The following is an 18,505-nucleotide window of genomic DNA, read 5'->3' as shown; positions in this document are numbered from 1 at the left end:
TTTAACAGCATAGAAATACTATTTATTTTCTCCTGTGTATATTACAGAATTCAATAAAAGCAACGTAGATCCTTTGGTTAATAAAAATTAGTTTCCTATATGAGTACCTAAGATTAAAAAAAAAATGAACAAACAAAACCAACTTTAAAAGATTTATTTAAGTGATAGGAAAAAATGGAAAATCTCTGTTTCCTCTTGAAATTCTATTTCATCAGATCTGTGAGTATTGCATGTGGCTTAAAATTCAAATCAATTTAGACATTTTATATATTTACATTAAAATGAGAACTTTTAATTATTTTTCATAGGAAAAAAAATACTGTTTATAAGATAACTTGGTATAAATCTTAGGAACAAGAAACTAAAAATATTTCAAACAATAATTATGAAAGATCTGTATTAGTTTTAAGGTAATGTTTCTTTCACTAGTTCCTTTTTTGTAACTAAGTGGGAAAATTTGCATTTACATTTACTTAATTGTATATACTTGTTTCTAATTTTTTTAGTGTAGCACATACATATTCTTTTATGGATGCAGTTACAGAATAGATTTCAAGCATCGTCAGCTGCATAATTTCCTGTGTCTGTATATTTATTGAAGACTGGGACAGGGAGAAGTTGCTCGAGGCATGGATGTCTAATCCAGAGAACTGCTGCCAGCGCTCGGGGGTTCAGATGCCCACTCCCCCTCCAAGTGGGTACAACGCGTGGGATACGCTGCCTTCTCCACGAACTCCCCGCACTACTCGCTCCTCTGTAACTTCCCCTGATGAAATCAGCCCGTCACCAGGAGACATCGAGACAGCTGTGGTAGGTGTATAAATAGATCTGAAACTATCAGGATAGAAGAGCCTGGATCTAAACATAAACACCTACATGGACAGGCAAGCCACATTGTTCTCTCTTTTGGAAAATAACTTTGCAAAGATGCAAAGCCTTTTTCTTTCCAAAAGTGTGAACAAAGAAATTTACACTTTAAACATTCTGTATAATAGCACAATTGAGCACGTGGCTAATGTAAGGACACTTTTTTCACCTAGCCTGACAAAGTAGGATTTTATCCAGATACAGTCACGTCACTACATGTAGCTCTTTCAAGCTTCACATCTCATACTTCTCAAGATATTCGCTTTCATTGTATCCATTTTCCTGAATATACCCAATGCTGCAAACCCTGCCTTCTGAAATTTTTTTCTTTGGAAAACAAAATTCTCTTTGTCTGCATTTTGAAATGTCAGCCCCCACAAGTGTACTGTAAGCTTATAATTACTTTTACTATGTGTGGGCTGCATCAAGCAGTTTAGAAGGCTATTGCAAATTTGAAATATGAAAGTGCCTTTCACTAAAATCAGTGTGGTTCTTTTGAAAGACAGAGTTCTCTTTTTAATAATCCACAGCTGCAACATTATAAAACCTTTGTTCCATGATCTAAGCATTTTTTTCTAGAATATTGTATGAAGCCTTGCAAAGGGACCATCCCTGGATCTCATAATAAAATAAAAAATTGTGTTCCTGCATGTAGACATTTTATTTCTTTAATTGTAAAATGTTGACAAAGGAACTGTATGGAGTAATGTTATCCTACACTTACTTATATTAGCAGTGAAATGTTGTGCAGGAACATTTCCCTAATTAAAATGTGCAACTAAAGACTGCATGTGTTCAGTCATACGTTGTGTTGTTTTTATTGTTGTTTATGGTCCAGCAGTGCATGCTGGATAGTGACTACAGTTCTAGGTTTTATATATCTAAATCCAAATCCAGATTTATACATTCAGTAATTCCAATTGTTAAAAATCTTGCAAGAAGCTTTCAAAATAGTATTTTGAAAATGTTGTTTATGAAATGATACTTATTTCTCTAAAGTCGCACATACTGGCAGGCAAATGAAAAATAAAAGTAGGTAAAATGAAAACATATATTATAATGCTCCTTTCAGCTTTTGCATTTACATCCTATTAAAACTGTTCCAGTACATGTTCTACACTTGATATTCTGAACTCATCTTCATTAATTTCCCTATTTTAAAGATATGTTTTAAACATATCTTGGTTTGGTTTTGTCTTTAAGACAACTATATTTTAAGAGTAACTACAAGTTAATTTTCTTGAAATGCTTTCCTGTATTGTAGTATCTAATGTATTGAAATTGAAGTAAATTTTAAATGAATCTTTGTTCCAGTGGAAAGAAAATCTGCTTATAGTCTTTCAAGAACATGAAATCTCATGTCTAACCATAAGCAATAAGTAATGTCACCTCTATTTTTAAAATATTTTCAGAGTAAGGGCCTCAATATTCTGTATATTATTTTTTCTAAAGTACTTGGTGGTATAAAATTAAGCAGAGGTGTGTACCGTTGGAATGTTTCTCGTTGCATCTATTTATTTTGATTGTAAGCCTTAGTGTAATACTTTCCATATTAATCTGTTTTTAATACTTAAAAGTATTTGCTCGTGCTCTTGCACAACTAAATTGTTCCTTTGTGATTTGGAACCAACTGTCTGAGATCAGACAGAGGCTACAAGAAGCCACTTAGGAATTCCAGACTCCATTAATGGCTGCCTATGAATCTCATGAAAACTTCAAGGCCCATTTTCCTCAAGAACTGAGATCTTAGCAATCTGCACAATGAAGCACATGCTGAGATGGAAGACATGACATAAGGCACCCCAAAATGCGGTGTTTGGATGGGGAAGCACAGAAAAAGAGATATGAAATCTTTCTCATTTCTATTTCTAAGCTATTTCTATAACTTAAATTACTTTTTCTTCTTTCTGGCTGCAGTTAGATTTTTCTCCCTATTAAGCGCTTTAAAGTTTTGGTGAGGTTTTCCAGCCCAGTGTGTCCTGTGAATAATGTGAAAAGCTTTAGGGTGTTTCTTAATCTGAAGTATTTTTTCATCTGCAGTGTGACATTTGTATGTGTAATATATCTGTGTTTGAAGACCCAGTGGATATGCCTTGTGGGCATGACTTCTGCAGAGCATGCTGGGAGGCGTAAGTATATACACTTCTACGTATTTTGGGGAACTCATCTTTCCTCTTTTGAGCAGGTAAAGATGGAGACATTAAACTGCCTGGGCTTCAAGGAGCTGCTGTTTTGATGCTATTGAATATTTTATTTGTCATTCAAAATGACCATTAGCTGTTTTAGGCCTTCACGTGAATGACTCGGACTGCTCTTGATTTGCTCACTGTGTGTGTGGTGGTGGCAATGGGCTACATATCTACTATGTTAAGCATGTGCTTAATTCCATTTCTTAGTTCAGCACACTGATTTGAGGCATCGTAAATCCATTTCCAGTCAGAAAAGTTATTAAAATACTTTCTTTCATTGAGAGTTAATAGTTGGACTAACTTTATCTTAATTGCTCAGTTAGTGTAATGCTCTCATTACTACGCAATTTAAATCCAAACTGTCGTGCTAGTAAAAAGAAACAACTTAGGAATAATGATAGCTGCATGCAGTGCCTTTTTATTCATTTCCTCACTCAAGAGGTTGTGCTAGGCTGTACCACTACAGGGTCTTGTCACACAGATGTGTCAGCACATGCCCTACTGCAGATTAGCCCAATTTATATGAACCCATTCTCCTGTGGTACAGAGGAACAGTTTCTCTTCACAATGTTTTAGAAGGCAAGTTTTTTCAATATTCAGAGAATTAATAGTCTTGCTCCAGTTGTTTCGTATGTAGTTATGCAGTAATTTAGAAGTTATGAAGAGATCCCTGGCGAGATACAGTGCTTCTAACTTGAATACTGGCCTACACTCAAAATTATAGTGCAATGTCAGCCAGGTGTTTGTGATGGCATTGTGGAGAGTGGTTCATCTTTCTGAGCCAGACATTTCTGTTACATGGGGAGTAAGCAGAACTGAGTTATCCCATTTTAAGATAAATTTTAAGACACACAAGTCTTTCTGTCTTAACTATGTAAGGACTCCAGATGACTCACTTACAAATACCTGAGTATTGTATAATACCTGAGATGAGTATTCTCGAGTATTAATTAAACTAAACAGTGCTGTGAGTTATAGTTCAGTTTTCAGCAGGTTTCTGAGCTTCTTGTGTCCTGCATTTCTAGGAGTTGGGGACTGCAAAGGTCTCCATTTAGAAATTTGTTTCTGAGAGCAGAACTGCTTTGACTAGCACAGATGAAACATTAATTGCATATAATTCCTAGATTAATTAAGCTATACATTCCATTTCTTATTTAACTTAGAAGTAATGCTGAGTTTAATTAAACATTTCATAGGAGCCTCTGAGAAATGGCAAGGATAGAAACTACAAACACACAGGGCTATGCGTAGATGATGGCACTTACTTCTGAACCACAATAGTGTTCTCTCTTTTCTTAATTATGCTATTCATCTGTTGTCCTTTGAGGTGACAGGGATACTTCCTATTCCTTGTTTAGAAATTGATTAGTTTGAATATATATGAGCATGGTATAAAGCATTCTGATTTTTACTTTTTTTATTCACAAATACTGACTGACATAATTCTGGCAGATTTTTGAATCTGAAAATTCAAGAAGGTGAAGCTCACAACATTTTTTGCCCAGCATATGATTGTTTCCAGCTTGTGCCTGTAGACATCATAGAAAGTGTGGTTTCCAAGGAGATGGACAAAAGATATCTTCAATTTGACATTAAGGTAAATTGTCAAACTGTTCTTGTACTCTTGAGATGTATTTCTTTTTATTAGAAGTACTATACAGCTTCCATGTGAAATGCTGCTGTCTATCTGTAACCTTCCCTGTAGGACTTTATGCACAATGAATTACTGGCTGTCTTGTTTGCCACAATATGGGTGTTTGGTTAGCACTGACAAAAATAAGAAAGGATGTTGTACTATTCCCGAAACACAGATATGGTGTTTTCAAAGTGTATTAACTAATGCAGTATTGGTAACATTATTTGATCAATCTAATGTTTGTAAAAGATTATTTGAATCTTTTAATCTGCTAGATTTGTTTGTGTTGGAGGTCTAAAATTGTTAATAGTTTTTAAATGTTTTTTTTATTACTGAGAGTCTAATTCCATTTGTAAGTAGTGCCTATTTCCATCTAAAAATATTAATGCAAGTGAATTACTTAATTTTTTTTCCATTCAATGCTTCATACAATTGATATATATTTATATGTGTATGTATGTTTATGTGTGTATGTACGTATAAAGGGAAACCTTGTTTTGATTCTCCCGTTTGACTTTTTATTTTATTTCCATTAACAATCTTATAATTCACGTTTTTTCTTTTGTACTACGTGTAGTAATGCACTAGATAACGTGTTACATTATGTTATCAGTGGTGGCAGAGTAAGAGAAAGCAAGAAGGGTTTTTTTTTCCTTTTACAATGCAATATTTTTGTGTATAACAAGTCTCTTTAATGAAGTCTTACACGATGTGGTAAAAATGAAGTATCTAGGTCTGATTAGCCTTTCACATCTTCATCTTCAAAGTGAGTGGTTAACGGCACCGTTTTGAAGAGAAGTAGTGAAAGTTCTTTGAAGTTTTCCACCTCAATTTTTTAATAAAAGTTTTATGAAAGAAGTCCTGCTACGTTAATTACAAAAGTTTATAGGTAATGTCCTGAGATAGTCTAGTTCTGATTTCAAGTTTATTGCAGATGATTATATTGTGGATTTTGTGTTAATCAGTAAGATTTTAATTGTTTTCAGTAAGAGTCAGTTCTGTTAATGAGCATTGCTAGTGCATATATAGTGGAAATACAGAGTAAGCCATATCACAAAGGAGTTGAATTGCACACATTAATTTTTTGTGTGGGATATAAATCATTTGGATCTTAGCCTAAGTCTGGAGTACTGTTTGAATGCTTTTAATGCTGTTTTTTGTTTTGTTTTGTTTTGTTTTTTTTAATGGAGATTAAATTATTCCCTTTTAATAACTATTTTTAAAAGCCTATCGAAATCGCTACAGTTGTCATTATGTTTTTTGGCTTTGTTCCCTCAAAGAAAGATTATAATGACAGATTGTTTTATATCAATGATTAAATATGATCTTCTGTGTTAAAATATTTTCTTTCTTTCTTTCTTTCTTTCTTTCTTTCTTTTTCTTTAGGCCTTTGTTGAAAATAATCCTGCTATTAAATGGTGTCCTATCCCAGGCTGTGAAAGAGCAGTAAGGCTAACAAGACAAGGATCGAATTCAACAGGATCAGATACGCTTAGCTTCCCTATGCTAAAAGCTCCTGCTGTAGATTGTGGAAAGGGACATCTTTTCTGCTGGTTAGTGCTAGAAAGTATCTATGTCGACACAAAAGCATAATCACTGCTATTCCAGGGATTAATAAAAAATTTAAAGTTCTACTTAGCACCAAACGTGCAGCAAAATTTTAGATGGGGTGGTATTTGACTTTACTATTCTTGGATTTATCTATTAGCTTTATATGCACAAATATTTCAGTATTCTGAGGCACAGCAAAGCTTTCTTATATTGTCTTATTAATTATTATTTCTGTTAGATGTAGAACCGTAACATAAACTGCTGTGATTTTCTCATCTGAGGAGGCTGGAGCATCAGCGGAGGGATTTTTGTGTCTGTTCTGGATAGATACATAGGCATACTCTGAATTATAGACAGAAAACAGCAGGCTTTTGCTCATTCAGAATTTTGGTGGAATTACATCAGAAAAGCTTGAGCTGAAATAGAACTTTGAAGGATTTTTTGCTACATACATAACTATTTCTGTTTGCTGGATCACTCCAATTTTTTCACTTTTTCAGTAGTTTTGCTTTATATTGTTTCCTGTTAAGTCTTAAGATGAATACAAGCTCAAGAAGTGAAAACCATGATATATTTAAAAGATATATTTAAAAGATCATCCTTTAAGCTGTCAATATTCAGCAGTTCCAGGGAAATGACAAAAACAGTATCAACAAAAGCAAAAAAAAGTGATAGGATACTTCTCTGAAGTCTGGGGCAAACACTATCCTTGTTCCTTGAGCCTGTCAGACTACTGCAGTGATTTTAGTGACTTCAGATTTTCGCCCTTTCCCCATATGAATGGAAAGGGTGGAGGGACAAGAAGAAAGTAGACATGAGGAACCAACCAGGAAAGTTGTAAAACATAACCTCTTTGGAGAAAATTGTTCACAATTGGTGGAGAACTGGGAAAGAAACAAATTTTGTGAAAACAAAGCAGAAAATGTTTTTATCAGTGAACGTAAAACAAACCTCAGGGATATTCAAAAGAAGGTATTACCCTCTCATCCTTGTTTCTGACAACTGTTGTCCTGACAGAATGTTACATTAGCCTGAAGGTCAGAGCTTGAAACCACTTTGTGTCATACTGTTGCAGTCCTTCAGATATTGTCAAATTCTGCTTCCTTTACACAGGCAAAATTCACCCTCTCTCTAGAATGCCCCTTGAATGTGAAAATGCTCTCCAAGTGCATAATTTTTATGAGAAATACCCTTTTTTTTTTTTTTCCTTTTAACAGTTCCTGGTAAAATTTTCTGAAGTCTTGAAAAAAGACCTCATTCTGTTAGTAAAATGTCCAAGAAGGCATTTACAAGGCCTTTTTTTCCTCCACACGAAGGAAGATTTTCATCAGTGGCAAGCAAGTTTCACCAACAACTGAAGCATTCTGCAATATTAGGAATGAGAACCTTTTGCAGAAGGCAGCCATATTAGTCTCACAGTACAAAATCCTATATGACAGAATTAGAACAGTTCAGTTGGAAGGGACTTTTAAACATCATCTAGTAACACTGCCAAACCACTTCAGGGCTAACCAAAAGTTAAAGCATGTTATTGAGGCAGTCGTACAAATGCTTGTTGAACACTGACAGACAACAAGTCATCAACCACCTCACTGTCCATTCCAGTGTTTGATCATCTTCCTGGTAGACAAATTTCTCCTATTGTCTACTCTGAAACACATCCCACGTTTCATACTTCTGTCAGTTCTGCAAGTTTTTCACAAGTAATCTACAGTTTAGACATTATTATATCAACTAATATGGCTTCAGTAAGAGATTCTTCAGAATCTCTATATTAGAAAATCCCAACTAAGCTGTAGATAACCATTCGCTGTCATGTACTAAGAACAAGTTATGAGGTTTTGTCAGCATGGAATTTCCATTTTTAGGGTCTCTGTCTTTTCTGCTCATTAAAGTAAGGCATTGTAGATGTAGGAATGTTTCTATAAAACACAGAGTTCCTTAGAATGTACTGATTTTTCATTATCCACTACTTAATAGCACCTTCGACGGTATCTAATCAGCTCTGACAAACAGAAAATTCCATTCCTTTTCAAAAAATCATTCTGAGATTTTTAAATGTAGTTCAGATGAAGATAGTACACAAATACTACATCTGTGTATTAGCAGATCCTATATATTGCAACCTCTTAATGCTGTACAAGAAGCATATGGAATTGTAGCAAGGGGACACGTATGGAAAGTAGTAAGCACTGCAGACTTAGTTTTGCATCATCAGTCCTCTTTCATTTTATCCTGGATGGAAACAAGGGGCAAAGTATATTTTGTAGGAGAGATATCTTTTCAGGTACACTGGGAAAGCTGATTCTAAGCTGCAACTATTTTGCTGTTTTGATTCACATGAATTTCATTATATGGTATAAACATTATCAGGAGAAAAAAAAAAATCAAGAAATGCTTCTTGGACAATGCTTTCAGTCCTTCCATGAATTTTCTCTTGTTGAAACTTGCTGCAAGTTCATTAAATATGTGCCATACCTTCAAATAAATCATCCTGCTTACTGTTGAGGAAGGCAGTCTGGGGAGGCTGAACTGTTAGTTGTCACAACCATTTGGTGTTACTTCCTTTCAGTCTGTGCTATCATGGAGTCCATCCGAAATACAACTTTGTTTCATAAAAAGTTGTAGGATCAATAGGCTCATCATTCTTACTCTAGTAAAATGGCATCCTCAGATAAGAACTCTTGGTCTGGGATAAGCTGAGGAAAGACTTTTTGAAAGAAGTTGTTCTAACTTCCTTCTGTGAGTACAATGTATGTATATTCGTGTGTATGCATCTTTAAAAATCCCATTCTGGTTCATACTGAAAACAGCAAGAGTGAAGCCTTCTGAGATCTGTTTCTGCAGGTTCTAGTGGGAAAGAAAAAGGGCTCAGCACAATGGGAACTGCCTCTCAGAGACACAAATCTGCCTTTCATATTCTCAGAAACTCAGAAATATTGCCAAAAAGACTGAATTACACCAGGGAGCTTAGTATCTTATTGTCTCCTTCTGTAGTGAGTTTAAGCTTGTATTATAGCAGACTGTCTTAGTTTCAGCTAGGATGGAAATGTTTTCTTCAGAGTGTGTGGTATGATGCTGTGTTTTGATTCTAGGAGAATAACAAGCTTGATAACACAGTTATGTTTATAATTGTTGCTAAGCAGTGTTGTACAGAGCCGAGGCCATTGTTATGTAGTGACTGATATCTTTAAAGCTAGTAGTAACCTCAAGAGAAGCTCATTTCTCTACTGTGTCATAGAAAGTACCTTCCATTTCATTTGGAGACTAATGAAAAGCGTAAAAATTCATAAACTCTTAAAAAACGAAATGGATTGGATCTTGTTCTAGATTGAATTGGTACATTTAATTATACATAAAATGCATTTCAGGTATAGCAAACTACCTAGTTTTTGTTTTACAAGAAGTTTAAATTTAGTTTTATCACAGAAACTGTAGTAAGAGATCTAAGAATATTTTAAAATAGTAGTATCACTTTTTATCTTTTTGATTTGATGTGATATGTTTCCATGTCTTGTAGTGTGAAGCAATTTCAAAGCAACAATACAATTTTAACTCTAAATAAGTAGTTATTGTGTATATATCTTAATGTTCAGGGAATGTCTTGGTGAAGCACATGAACCTTGTGACTGCCAAACCTGGAAGGATTGGCTACAGAAAATATCTGAAATGAAGCCAGAAGAACGTAAGTCATACTTTTTGCTTTATTATTTCATTGTCATCTTTTATTTTTAAAGGGAATTTTTAGTTGCATTAATTAAAACTTTACATTGGTTGAAAAATAAAGAAGAGGAAGAAAAACAAACCACTGAGTGATGAGCAACTTCATGTTTAATTGCATGTGTAGTTATGGTAGACATATGTAGTAATGGTAGACTGTTATCCTGAAACCATTCCTACCAGTTCCCTCATAAATCTGCATATGGTTCACAGAGATGAAACTCTTCTCCCTTCCTTTTACAGCCTTCCTTCATTTTTTTTTCATGAAGATAACTTATGTTTTCTAGGCAAAAAATCTTAATCTTAAATATTTAAATCTTAAAATCCTTGTCCTAGTCTGCACTTCTGTTTAATTGTATTCATACAGTTGTTTGTGTACTTTAGAAATGTTTAAAAGCAACAGGTAATAATAATAGTAATGTTGACTGTAAATTGCAAGAGAATTATGGAGAATGGCTTCCTGGTAAATAACTCCTAGAGGTCAACTAACAATATCTGGGTTTACATAGGACAGGCAGAAACAAACAAACAAAAAAAAACGTTTACTCAAATAAACACTAACTTAACTTAGTTACAACAATTCAGAGCCTTTCCATTATGTCATAGATTATTCTAGAAAATGTTGTAGACTCAAAATGCACCATGCTGAGTCAAACATCAATTTTTAAATATATATTTTAATAATCTATGTATAATGTATGCCATAGACTGCAATATACAGAAGTAATTTGTGTACTTTATACATATTTGTATATGTGTACATATACATATAGTATATTAAGTACATATAATGAAGAATTACAATATTCTGTCAAGAAATAGGTAAACACGTATCTTTCCTAATCTGATTTTCACAAAAGATTAAACAAGTAAAATTTCAACTTCTCTGTTTTCACATGGTCCACATCCTCCTGTCACATTCATGAAGTTGTGGGAGTTAGTGAGGCATATGAAGATGCTGCCAACTGCCTGTGGTTACTAACTAACTCCAAACCATGCGCCAACTGCAAATCTCCAATTCAGAAGAATGAGGGCTGCAACCACATGCAATGTGCGAAGGTAAGAAAGACCTTTCATACAATTTGTTGTGAATTCAGGTAACGTAATTTAGGTTGTGTCATATGTACATTTCAGGAGCACAAAAGTCCAAACGTTTTGAAATGTCAGGTCTAAGATCTAATGGAATCTGTTTCAAAAATTAGGTAATCTGCAAATAATGGGTTACATATATATAGAAGATGTTTCGTATTTAGTGAAGTTTATTTGGCTGGTAAGTGTACAGTGTAATTATCAAGATTTCCTAAACAGCTGACAGTTCTTGGCAATACAGTATGAAATTTAAGGGAACAGAATCCTTGGTTGTTTAACCATCATTAATAATGTAGAAGAGAATGAACAGAGGGTCAATACTGGGGCCTGTCCTGTTCAATATCTTTACTGATGATCTGAATGAGAGTATTCAGTGCACCCTTCAGTAAGTTTGTAGATGACACTAAGTTGGGAGGAAGTGTTGATCTGCTCAGGGGTAGGAAGGCCCTGTGGAGGGACCTGGACAGGCTGGATAGCTGGGTTCAACAAGTCTAGGTGCCACAACAACCCCGGGCAATGCTACAGGCTTGGGGCAGAATGGCTGGAAGACTGTAGAGGAAACAGACCTGGGGGATATTGGTTGATGCTTGGCTGAACATGACCCGAGCCCAGGTGGCCAAGAAGGACAACGAAGCCGGTGATGGGTCTGGAGCACAAGTCTTATGGAGAACTGCTGAGGGAACTGGGATTGCTCACTCTGGAGAAGAAGAGGTTCAGGAGTGACCTTATCACTCTCTACAGCTACCCAAAGGGGGGTTGTGGTGTGGTGGGAGTCAGCCTCTTCTCCCGTGTAACTGGCAACAGGACTAGAGGGAATGGCCTCAAATTGCACCAGGGGAGATTCAGGTTGGATGTTAGGGAATACTTCTTCCCCGAGAATGGTCAGGTGCTGGAACGGGCTGCCCAGAGAGGTGGTGGAGTCACCATCTCTGGAGGTGTTCAAGAAATGTTCAGATATTGTACTGAGGGACATGGTTTCGTAGGAAACATTGGTGATAGGTGGACAGTTGGACAGGATGATTTTCCACCTTGGTGATACTATGATTCTATAATATTTTCAGTTACCAGAAGATGGTACTTTTTAAGGATTTGTAAGGTTTAACGAACGCTTTGCCTTATTGCATTTTTCTTCTGCGTTATTTCTCTATATAGCAACAAAACAGAGAAATTTGAATGGGAAACTGTAAACATTAATTAAACAGTAGGAATGAAAAGACAGGAAACAGTAATTCCAAAACAAACTAATTAGTGACAGCAGCCAAAAAATTAGTCATGAGTTTGCACTATGCTACTAAAATAGAATATTTCTTGCCAGCAGTTCAGTAGCATTTGAGAACACTTTCAAACTAGTTAAAAATGGCATATTTAGCGTACTTATGTCTCTTTGAGGAGGATCATTAAAAATAAGAAAGTTGCACATATATAACATAATTGGCTTCCAATAAAAACCTGAGAGGTTTAGCAGTGGAGACTAGTACATTCTTCTGGATATGTCTCAATCTACATTGATATCCAGATCTTATTTTCTTTATATTATCATTACGTATTCTGTTTGTGAAGATTGGGTCGTTGATTTTTTTGGTGGTGTTTGTTTGTTTGTTTGTTTGTTTGGAATTAGTTTGGCAACCAAGAGCAGATTCTCTTCCATTTCAGTTTATGCCAGTTTTGCTGTTCTTTTTTTCCTTTTTAAATGATTTTTAAAGGAGTTCATAAATTCCATAGTGATAAGAAATGTAATAAGATTTGCTGTTCAGCACAATTTGAAAATTTCCAGACTGTAAACAGAGTTAAGAGCATTTGAAGTAGTTATTTGCAGAATAATTGTATTGGTGACAGTGTGGAAACAATTCATATATGGGATGTAGAATCATGGATCATTTAGGTTGGAAAAGATCCTTATAATCAAGTCCAACCATTGCATAAAGCTGACATTCACTATCTGCCTACATGCCACATCTACACCTTTCTTAAATATCTCCATGAGTATGGATGTCACCACTTCCCTGTACAGTCTCTTCCAATACCTAACCCCCCTTTCAATGAAGAAATTCTTCCTAATGTCCAATCTATACCTCCCCTTGCTCAACTCGAGTCTGTTGTCATGTGTCCAATCACTCGTCACCTGAGAAAACAGGCCAACACTCTTCTCACTGCAACATCCTTTCTGGTAGTAGTGGAGAGCAGTGAAGTCGCCCCTCAGCATCCTCTTCTCTAGTTTGAACAGCTCTCAGCTAGTCCCTTCACTAGTTTAATCACTTTTCTCTCAATGTGTTCCAGCAAATCAATGTTCTCCTTGTACTTAGGGCCACAGGCCCAAAACTGAACACGGTACTCGGGCTGAGTCTCACTAGAGCTGAGCAGGAAGGGCCAACCCCTTCCCTGGTCCTGCTAACCACACCACTGATAAAAACCAGGATGCTATTGTCTTTGTCAGCCACTTGGGCATGCTGCCAGCTCATGTTCAGCCAATGTAACAAAATGTTCAGGATGTAACAAAACCTCTTCAGTTATTTGACAGCTGTTGTGTCACTGAGCTAATCTCAATAGAATCAAAGTATGGTTTAGGGCTTGAGGAGACTTCAGCCACTAACTTCTGTTGAGTATAGATAATTTAATTTAGTACCATTCTGCAGTGCTGGCTGACAACCACAGTTCTATTCCTCTTTGATGTTGTTCCTTATAAACAGCTTAAACTGTCCCTAAAACAGTCAGCTTCCTTTTGTGATGGAGAAACCTCTGCAAACAGAAGCTGCCTCTCCTCAGCCTTGTGGGGAGGGAAAGGAATGGTATCCTCAGGATCGTCACAGGGCTCAGATGCAAGGTACAGCGGACACCTCGCTTGTCCCTTCCTAAAGTAAGGATGTGTTCCAAAGCTTCAGCCTTTGCTGCAGTAAGTTCTGCTGAAGCCTACTGTGTAGTGAGTAGAGAATTGCAAGTGCTTCTTGTCAGCTAGCATGTACCTGGGTGTAGAGGATGCACTTTAGTCATAGAATCACATTTCTGTATTTAAGCCGGCACTGTTCTGTTTTACGAGCTTGGTTTCTAAGGCAACAAGGCTCATGCAGTCCCCCTGTCTCTCACTCCCCTAATTCTTACCTACCGGGTACTTTGAACTAGATACAGGAAGGAGTTCATGGATACTAGTTTACTGCAGATTTCATGACATTGGGTAGTTGTATTGTGCAGAGACTTTATTTGTAGTGCCACCAAAGGAGAGGCTAAAATACCTACTCAGCAGTTACCAGCTCAGCTATTGCCTCTCCTGCTTGGTTCAGGCAGCAAACATGTCGTTTGTAAAGCCTAGCCTGTGCAGCATCACGGATAGCTCACCATAAAGGCAAGTAAAGCAGAGTCTTCAGGTTTTTGGAGATGTAACTAAACTTCAAACAGATGGACATGTTTTTGAATATTTAATGAGAGTGAGTTATTAGAGAAGGGTCCTGGAACAGTGGGTGAGTCTTGGTTTATTGAGGAAGCTTTTCAAGATGTGCAAGATTAGAGGATGCATATGGTGAAGTGATAATGAAGGGAGATAATTTGGGAGAGGTGGTATTATTGCAGTGGGAACATATATACATACATTAATAGAAAATCAAGCTTTAGTAGTTGTGTTGCTTGCAACTTATTTCATAATCTTTTTTTATATAATGCAACTTTTTATTATGTTTTGAGCATTTCTGAATAATAGACAATGCAGTGATAGACTCTTAAGATTTTTGTGCACAGCTACTCTTCTACTTAATTCTCAGCACTCATCTTACTATTTTGTAAAAGCAAGCACCTTCAAAAAAAATTTAAGAACAGAAAGGTGCAGCGCAATAGCAGAAATACCTTTGTCTGCATTGCTTTTTAGAAGAAAGTCAATGTCACGTGTGAGACAAAATTAGCAAAAGTGTAATGCAGAAATTGTAATATATGTAATTGAATGGAGTCACTACTTATGAACACATCTGGTATGGACTAGATATTTCTGGAAAGGTTAAACTTACAAAAGAGAAGAAAAATGTGGTTTAATTTATTGAATTCCAGTAATAATATTAATGGCTTCTTACTACTTCACATTAATTTTTGCTTCAGTTTTTCAGGATTTTTCTTTGTTCATCAGTAAAACAGATTAAATGAATAGGATGACCAAGTCATAGTCTTCTGCCCATCCATTTCTAGACAGCTTCCGCTTATTTTGAAATAACCCAGCTGAGAATTCAGTGCTGAGTTGAGAATAATAGTTCAATCTTCTCTGTTGAAAAGAAGTCTGGATATGACAGGTCTCCTTGTAATCTGTTACCTGTTTTAAAAGCTTTCTGCTCAGTAAACGCAGAAGAGGCCTAACTTGAAATCATTATTGAAAGTTCTGTTTTTACTTGCTTGCTTTAGTAGTTGCTATTACTATTACTGTTTTGCATTAGGAACACCACATGACCAAAATATTGGTAATTACATTTTTTTAATTGCTATTAGGAAACAAGAGAGTAAACGCGTATTGCTGAGCTGTTCAGCCCGCTCAGCACTGTCCTTGTGATAGGACAAGAGGAAATAATTTCGAACTAAAAGAGGGGAGATTTAGATTGGATATAAGGAAGAAGCTTTTTATAATAAGGGTGGTGAAGCACTGAAGCAGGACGCCCGGAGAGGTGGTGGATGCCCCTACGTCTTCATGGAGACATTCAAGGTCAGGTTGGACAGGGCACTGAGCACCTGATCTAGCTGTAGGTGTCCCTGTTCATTGCAGGAGAGTTGGACCAGATGACCTTTAAAGCTCCCTTCCAACTCAAACGGTTCAATGATTGTACAATCAGTGAAGACACAGCTTTCACTTAAGCTTTCTGTTTTCTTTAGGCTTATGTTTTTTGTTATTTCTTAGGTGCAATTAGTTGATTTTGCATGCTCTTCAAAGGTTTTGCATGCTCTTTCTACATTACAGCAAATATTAAGTCATAGTATTTCTTTCACATTCATTCCACTACAATGATACCAGCAGGGTTGCAGCTGGGAACAGATTTCAGAAGCACATCTCTTGAATTATTGGTAATGGTCACTGTGCAAACAGACTAGGATTGAGTGAGAAACTGTTCTTCTCTATCAAGAGAATATTCAGGATACTGAAAAACACTTTTCCAAACTGGAAAAAGCAACAAAAGAAAATGCAGATAAGATCAGTAGAATTGCATTTACAGAACTGAAATATTTTGTTTTGAGTGCTTTACAGATAAGTCACGCTCATGTGTAAACTATTGGTTTCATTTTATTGACTGAGAAATTAATTAAGCTTTCTGATAATTCCACTTTTTAAGTTTTGTTAAAATTCACCCTTTCTCATTAGCAGTTTCAGTGTTACTGTTTAAAAAAGCAAACTAATGAGTAGCTAATGAGCTCTATTATTTGATTTATTTCATACACTTACAGCTTAACTTGTAGCTTATACATGACCTTTTGATTCGGTGAACAAAAATTCTGACTCCCATGATTTGATAACCAAGATCTTCTATAATACATGAAATAGGAAAAAGGCTCCACAACAGTTCTGTTTAGACCACAAGTATGATGGTCTCAGAATGGTGCTAGTTTTTCTTAACTGCATACCTACAATGTATCAGCTTCTTTTTTTTTGTCTTGTTGTTTCTATTTTCTCTGAAGTGCAAGTATGATTTTTGCTGGATATGCTTAGAAGAATGGAAGAAGCACAGCTCTTCTACAGGAGGATACTACAGATGTACTCGCTATGAGGTTATTCAGCATGTAGAGGAACAGTCCAAAGAGATGACAGTAGAGGTAACAAAAATGTCTGCTTGCATAGTAGTACTAAGGCTGCAATTTGGTGTTTAGGGTAAGTTCAATCAAAATTCTTCCCAACCGACCGAGGTTTTAAAAGAGAAAATATAACCTTAAATATAAGCAAAGGACAGAAAGAAAACATGCTTATTTGTGGATAGAAGCATAAGATTTAGTTCTTCATCTGTCTTTGCTGACAGCCACTGGTTGACTTAGACTAGTTGATTTACTTTCCTATGTCATGGTTTCCTTTTCTGAAATGGGTGTGGTAGTACTTTCTGTGCATTTCAGAAGACATGTTTTAATTTTGGCGTTTGGAAAGTCTGCTTAAAAATAGTATGCACACAGTACATTAACTCTAGTTAGAGTATTTTCAGGCTTGGACATTCAAAACTTACATTTGTCTTTTTGTGCATGGCACTTGTCAGCATTGTGTATAATGCTTCACATTTGGTGGGAATATAAACAGTTATGAGATTGTATCCAACAATAATTGTTAAATTAAACCATTAAATTTGTCCTGGTTTGTATTCTTCTTTTCCAGGCTGAAAAGAAGCATAGGAGATTTCAAGAACTGGATAGGTTTATGCACTATTACACAAGGTTTAAGAACCATGAACTTAGCTACCAGGTATGGGACAAACCATATTTATTCATTCTTGTTTACATTTCATTCATTAAAAAAAAAAAAAGCATATTGTATTTTATTTGTTGTCTTGTTCTAGTTAGAACAGCGCCTTCTAAAAACAGCCAAAGAAAAGATGGAGCAGCTGAGTAAAGCTCTCAGTGGAAGTAAGTAGAACTTGTTAGTATTTGCTATGAACTGTGAATTTGATTTGAAATCAAATGTGTTATGGCTAAACCTTTTATTTTGAATAGAGCTCACATCAGTCTGTTGTGTGATGTGATCCCTCCGGAACTAGAATTCATAAGCAGTGGATGAAAGCTAAATGTACAGTAAAATCTTACATATTTCACACAGAGGAAATGGCACTAATAAGAGAGAAGCTAATATTCTGTGTTCACTTCTTATAATAAGAAGGCTGTATACTCATTGAGAACCTGCTGCTGTGCTGCTGCAGTTTAGCTGATGTGCACATTTTTGGTGGAAAACTCTTACACTAAAAGAAATGCTGACATCAGCAGGAGAATATTTTCACAGTGTTTTATTATCTTACAGCTGAGGGAGGCTGTCCTGATACCACATTCATTGAAGATGCAGTACAGGAGCTTCTGAAAACTCGACGCATTCTCAAGTGTTCTTATCCATATGGATTCTTTTTGGAGCCTAAAAGCACAAAGAAAGAAATATTTGAACTTATGCAGGTAATACATGCATATAGCTTGCTTTTCTAATATTACATTTTTTGTAGTATTAGTTATCAGTGTCGTGTGTCTACTTTTGTAGTGCAAAACTGATACTCCATATTTGTAACCAAGTCTGAGTAAGACATGGATTTTTAACACTATGGCACAATAGCATTTAGTTCAATTTTAGAATGAATGAAAAACAACACTTTACTGCAGAACCAAAGAGTAAGGACAGGTGGAAAGGGAAAAAAAATAAAAAGAAAATTATTGCTGCTAACCAACCTCCTTTTAGCTAAGTTATAATTTTGAGCAATCTTTGTAGCCCAAATCTGGAAGCAGCCCTCTCCAAAAAGCAGCAAATAGAAACACCTGC

General features: G+C 35.8%; 1 protein-coding gene across 1 annotated transcript in view; it reads left to right on the top strand.

Annotated features, from left to right (window-relative positions):
• ANKIB1 (ankyrin repeat and IBR domain containing 1) overlaps window positions 1-18,505 on the top strand; it is a gene marked incomplete at both ends in the record, with an annotated part of 56,460 nt that overhangs the window by 29,534 nt on the left and 8,421 nt on the right. The window contains 10 exons of the mRNA XM_079538706.1: window positions 602-810; window positions 2,908-2,996; window positions 4,509-4,653; window positions 6,079-6,245; window positions 9,840-9,928; window positions 10,892-11,022; window positions 16,687-16,821; window positions 17,366-17,452; window positions 17,547-17,613; window positions 18,002-18,147. Coding sequence (XP_079394832.1) covers window positions 602-810; window positions 2,908-2,996; window positions 4,509-4,653; window positions 6,079-6,245; window positions 9,840-9,928; window positions 10,892-11,022; window positions 16,687-16,821; window positions 17,366-17,452; window positions 17,547-17,613; window positions 18,002-18,147 — 1,265 coding nt within the window. The remainder of the gene's footprint in view (window positions 1-601; window positions 811-2,907; window positions 2,997-4,508; window positions 4,654-6,078; window positions 6,246-9,839; window positions 9,929-10,891; window positions 11,023-16,686; window positions 16,822-17,365; window positions 17,453-17,546; window positions 17,614-18,001; window positions 18,148-18,505) is intronic.

Source organism: Tetrao urogallus (assembly GCF_951394365.1).
Source record: "Tetrao urogallus genome assembly, chromosome: 7".
In the NCBI taxonomy this organism is placed as follows: domain Eukaryota; kingdom Metazoa; phylum Chordata; class Aves; order Galliformes; family Phasianidae; genus Tetrao; species Tetrao urogallus.
Note: the sequence above shows the minus strand (reverse complement) of the source record. Positions and strands in the feature narration are given on the sequence as shown.